Raw genomic sequence first — 4865 nt, 5'->3', positions numbered from 1 at the left:
CTACCGTCAGGTGAGAACGCCACGGACTTGACGTAGTTGGAATGGCCCTGAAGCAACTGTAGCAAAGCGCTCGACCCAACGTCCCACACTCTGATAGTGCTATCAGTCGATGCCGCCAACGTCTTGCCGTTCGGCGAGAAGGCTATGGCAAAGACACTGCCGAAATGGCCCTCAAGCGACTGCAGCAACGTGCCCGAGCTGGCATCCCATAGCTTTATAATCTTGTCGGTCGATGCCGACGCCAGCCGGGCCAAATCGGGCGAGAAGATTACCGAGTACACGATGCTGTTGCTGCTGGTCTCTCGAAGTCTTCCCGTGTTCTGGCCGCCTGACGTCGCTGCGCGCCGGTCCGAGTCAGTAAACGAGAATGATGAAATGCTCTGGGACGAATTATTGGCGGCTCCAACTCCCTCAGAATTACCATCACACTCGCCTTCTTGGTTATCGCCGTCTGATGGCAACACGAAAAGGGCGATGGACTCCAAATGCTCTGCAACGTGTGCCTCAAGTTGCTTCAAGCGCTTTTGCGCTTGACAGAACGGGCAGGGAAAGACTTCGGAATCCTCGACCTGGCGCTCGGAAATTTCGGAGAGGACGTTGACCTGTTGGGAACTCGTGGCGTTGGCGTGAGAATGAACAAGGTGGTGCGCGAAGTCTTCTTTGCTGTAAAACCACTGCTTCCCGTGCTCTACGCATACCCATCTACGCCGGTGCATCTGCCTTTCGTGATAGATCCAGTCCCCACGGGTCAGATACTGCTTGTCCGGGCTGTCGCAATTTTCAAACGTGCACACGTATGGCCGCAAATCTCGGAAAACGTGTCGCCTATTAGTCATCAGCATCCCGTAGAACTAGAGCGGACGACCAAAGACTGCAAGACGAGAGGAAAGACACTCACTTCCAGCTTTGGCGGCTTTTTACGGCACTAGACCGGATCTTGATGCGACAGTACGGACACTCAAATGTTGGATTCAATTCTGCTGCTTTCGGCAAGGTAGGGACACGATTAGAATGCATGTTCCCGACGGTAGTTTCCGCGTAGATAGTGCGTTGCGGTCCGGATTCGGTCTGAGCATCCAAGACATCTGTTCTTGCAACGGTTGAGAAGGTCTGCTTCGTCATGACGGTTTTCGCAACAATACTTTTGGTGTCTTCTGGAATCGCTTGAGGGTCTCGCTGCGGCGCAACAGTCACCACGACCGGGGTTTCTCCAGCCGGTGCTGCCGATTTGAGGTCTGCTACCGCAAGATCGGGAGCGGGCGGGGGTATATCAGGATGGCGAGACCAATACATGAGCTGTTCGCGCCTTTTGGTGTTGGCAACTGCCAGTCTCTCCGTGAGGAAGTACCCACAGCTCCCAGTTGCGAAAGTCGGATCCGAAGCTGACTCACTGACTGGTGCTCGAAGCTCCTCTTCGTTTGCGATCTTCGTGTCAGCCTTCTTCCATTGAAGAAGCTTCTGTTCCACGTGGCGTAAGTCAAAGAATGCATAGTGAGCAACTCTTGGGTCATGGTCGTGATTCCCAGTGGAGTGGATGTATCGTCGATTAAAGCCCGGTCTGTTCACAAGGAGCGACAGCTGGTAAAGGGAGTTGACGTCATCGGCCATGCGTTTCAGCACGTATCCAAGCTCTGGCAGCTTGTCTTCGTCTTCGGAGCCGGAAACCTCACTGCTTTCGCTCTCTGTTCCAGGTTCCGCATGTTCGCCGCGCACCAGAGGCCTTTCAGTCGACGGCTCTGCAGCGACAATGGCTGCGCTCAAGTTAGCCGTGTTCGTCCATCATCGCTTTTCACCTACCGAGCTCCAGCTTCCGCTTCAAGCGCTGAAGAGTCCTCGTCGCGATGCCCTTGAGCTTGGGATCTTTGCGCAAAGCGTCATCCAAAGAGCCTCGCGAGCTGGAAGGTAAAATGGCCCTCGTCTCTTCGCCCCATATCCGGAAGCGACCGTATATGTTCAAAGCACTCACCAGGTTAGCATCGTCACCTTTGTCTAGCCCTCGTTGGAGTAAAGCCAAAAGGCTCTTGTGAAGTTGGAGACACGCGATAAAAACTGGTGAGATCTCAATGATAACCGGTTCGCTCGCTTCTGGCGATGGAACGTCTTCCTCCAGATGGACTGCGGGTTTGGCCCTGCTGTAGCTCGCCATCAGGAGTGTTCTCTGAATTCACTGACCGAACTCGATGTTCTTTGAGCTGCGCACTCGACCGCCTGAACTCGGATTCTTTCGGTTTCGAATGCGTTCTGCACCCCGCATCTTGCTCCAATGAGGATGGACGTGGCTGTAATCATAGCGGGGTAGGGATGCTGCCAAGCCAGCTTCTCCACCAGGGCGAGTGAGCTTCGGTGGTGAGACTGTTTGTACATCTTTCATATAAGTTACTGATTTTGGAGGAAATTATTAAGTCTCCCGTTAGCGTGCTATCCATTACGCATTGAGCTTCCGCCTCACCATCGCAATATGGAAGTTGCTGGCGTCGTGCTGGGCGCGATGCCGATTGTTCTGTACGCGCTCGACAACTACAAAAGAGCCTTGGGTCCAGCAAAAAGATTCTGGAGTTGGGAAGACACGATCCAAGAAATCATAGACAACGTCATGCTTCACCAAGAGCATCTCAACACGACTCTCCGCAACATGGGCCTCCAGAACCCCAACATGGCCCAGATCGAGGCCGTCCTTCAAGTGCACCGGCCAGACAAGTGTCATTACTTCATGTCCATCTTGCGGAACATGGACGGTCAGATGAACGAGCTGCTGGACAGGCTGGAAGTGGACTTGGATGGTCAAGTACGTTTTTGGCCCGTTTTGCGAATAACACATGTTCAGCCTCGCGTTTACTTTTGCTGACAACTGCAGCCCAGATGGTCAAACCACAAGGCCGACACGGCTGGGTGGGAATGGCGACGGGTTAAAAGGAGTTTTGGAGCAAGGGACAGAAAAAATGTTTTTGAGAAGCTTCACAGGTGGAACGTTGCGCTTCAAAACTGCGGTCTGGAAAGACGAGAAATTAGTCTTGACTCCGAGCACTCCATCGTCAACCTGGTTCGTTCCCGGTTCAACGACCAAATTTGCGCCGCGATAAGGCTAAATGTCTTGGCCTTGCATCGGGCTTTGACGTTCGGATTGGGGTGCGCGTGCCTGTACCCCCATAAAGGTAATCTCGAGCTGAACTGGCACGCGCCGGACAGCCCTGCTCCATCGAAGTCATTTAGCGTTGCCATCTCCGGTGGGAAATACTCGGCCATTCAAGCTGGCCATGTGACATGGAAACTGCTGTCCGTGATGATGGAGGAGATGGTTTCCTCTGACCCGTCACAAACGAACGCTCAGTCTCCAACTCCGCCCACACCATTGCCGCCGCAGTTGCCGTCGCCGTCGCCGTCTACCCGGACGGATCCTTTGGCCAATTCGATGCCAGCTCTATCAAAAAGGCGCCGGATGGTCCAGTTCCTGAGTTTGAGTGGCGCAGAGTCAAGGAACGATCTCAAGCCGGCATCTTCATCCGGTAAGCATGCTCCTGTCGGGCATTCGAAAGTGGCTGACCTAATTCTCACCACAGACGCTTCGTCCCCAATACCGCAGGCTTCTGCAGAGCCTTTGCCACGATCAGTTCCGCCAGTACCATTAGTTGAATTATGCACAATTCTAAAGTTGGGGTGCCATGGGTCATCTGCCGATCTCTGTTGCATTCCGGTGCCAAATACAAGCTTCCGTTTCCAACTACAAACCGCTCCGAGTCCGACGATTTCGGCCGTCCCTAGGGAAACCATTTCTCTAGACTCCCTTCTTTTGAGAAAACGCAGCCCAATCACTGATCGGGAGATCCTTCTAAGGCGAAAGCAACGTTTTGGTATCGCCGCGGCGTTGACCTCGGCGGTGCTACACCTTTGCGACTCCAACTGGATCGGGAAGACGATCGAGAATGACGACATTCAGCTATTCCTCGAGTCCCATACCGGATCACCGAATCTGTCAAGGAATCCGTACCTGTTATGCAACTTCCATTCGAGCTCTTCTGGCGCTTCACAGGCACAGCAAACTCCCAGAGACAATTTTCAGAGCAAGCAGATTCAGAACTGTACTCTATACTCTCTGGCGATCCGACTTCTCGAACTAGGCTTGAACAAACCCTTCTCGAAGCTGCGACACGAGTATAGCTCCTTCGCAGCATCGGACTCAGGGGCGGAGCCACCTCCCGCTGACGATTCCAGCGTCGTGGGCGACTTTGACATCGCCAAGGCTCTTATAGTGGAGCTGGCACTGGATCCCGGAAGAACGTTCGCCGATGCAGTAGACCGATGTTTGAGGTTCTTATTTCCCGGACCTGAGCATCTCAACAACTTCAGTGAGCCTTCATTCAGAAAAACATTTTTCGAGGAAGTGGTAGCCCCTATTCAAGCCATATATGAGATGACCCCTGACTTGTGAGACGACGATGCGCTTTGGTGATCACGTGCTAGCCCTAGATATTGTCAGCCTGGCACCTCGGTTCACACGGTACACTGTGAACTGCATCTCACGTGACTCTATCAGTCACCTGCTTACTCATCCCGGTTATGTATATATTCGCTCTATATAACGTAGTTCACAAGCGAGCGGTCCAACCCAAGCGAGCGGTCCATCCCAACCATGATAGCCTAATAACTACTTTGCATTACAATGCTATCCCAACGCAACATGCAATTAACCTATACTAAAGGGACCTTACAGCTTGCTATCTAAGCTATAATTAAAGATTATAACAAGAGCAAAAGACGTGCTATTGCAGCCTTTAGTGTACCTTAAACTACTGTCTGCTAATAATGCTAAGGAGCCCTCTCTTAACGCGATTGCGAGCCTAATTTAAAGAAGCTAAGCAAACTAGGGG

General features: G+C 52.6%; 3 protein-coding genes across 3 annotated transcripts in view; 1 reads left to right on the top strand and 2 right to left on the bottom strand.

Annotated features, from left to right (window-relative positions):
- Positions 1-716, bottom strand: part of M421DRAFT_71142 (WD40 repeat-like protein) — a gene marked incomplete at both ends in the record, with an annotated part of 1444 nt that extends 728 nt beyond the window's left edge. Inside the window, one exon of the mRNA XM_033596765.1 lies at positions 5-716. Coding sequence (XP_033445225.1) covers positions 5-716 — 712 coding nt within the window. The remainder of the gene's footprint in view (positions 1-4) is intronic.
- On the bottom strand, positions 715-1699 carry M421DRAFT_266391 (uncharacterized protein). The gene has a single exon (XM_033588739.1). The coding sequence runs from the start codon at positions 1606-1608 to the stop codon at positions 895-897; it is 714 nt and encodes a 237-aa protein (XP_033445224.1). The 5' UTR covers positions 1609-1699; the 3' UTR covers positions 715-894.
- Positions 1700-2364: 665 nt separating this feature from the next.
- M421DRAFT_424197 (uncharacterized protein) lies at positions 2365-4671 on the top strand. Its single transcript, XM_033593680.1, has 3 exons — positions 2365-2785; positions 2855-3503; positions 3558-4671. The coding sequence occupies exons 1-3, from the start codon at positions 2459-2461 to the stop codon at positions 4424-4426; spliced, it is 1845 nt and encodes a 614-aa protein (XP_033445223.1). The 5' UTR covers positions 2365-2458; the 3' UTR covers positions 4427-4671.
- The last annotated feature ends 194 nt before the right edge of the window (positions 4672-4865 follow it).

This window comes from Didymella exigua (genome assembly GCF_010094145.1).
Source record: "Didymella exigua CBS 183.55 unplaced genomic scaffold M421scaffold_33, whole genome shotgun sequence".
Taxonomy (NCBI): domain Eukaryota; kingdom Fungi; phylum Ascomycota; class Dothideomycetes; order Pleosporales; family Didymellaceae; genus Didymella; species Didymella exigua.
The sequence above is the reverse complement of the archived record's forward strand: the minus strand, read 5'-3'. Positions and strand labels throughout refer to the sequence as shown.

Excerpts from the sequence above, each read along its gene's own strand:
- M421DRAFT_266391 (XM_033588739.1), bottom strand. The coding sequence starts at position 1,608 with ATGGCCGATGACGTCAACTCCCTTTACCAGCTGTCGCTCCTTGTGAAC.
- M421DRAFT_424197 (XM_033593680.1), top strand. The coding sequence starts at position 2,459 with ATGGAAGTTGCTGGCGTCGTGCTGGGCGCGATGCCGATTGTTCTGTAC. Across the intron at positions 2,786-2,854 it reads AAGTGGACTTGGATGGTCAA|CCCAGATGGTCAAACCACAA; the intron begins GTACGTTTTTGG and ends TGACAACTGCAG. Across the intron at positions 3,504-3,557 it reads CAAGCCGGCATCTTCATCCG|ACGCTTCGTCCCCAATACCG; the intron begins GTAAGCATGCTC and ends TTCTCACCACAG.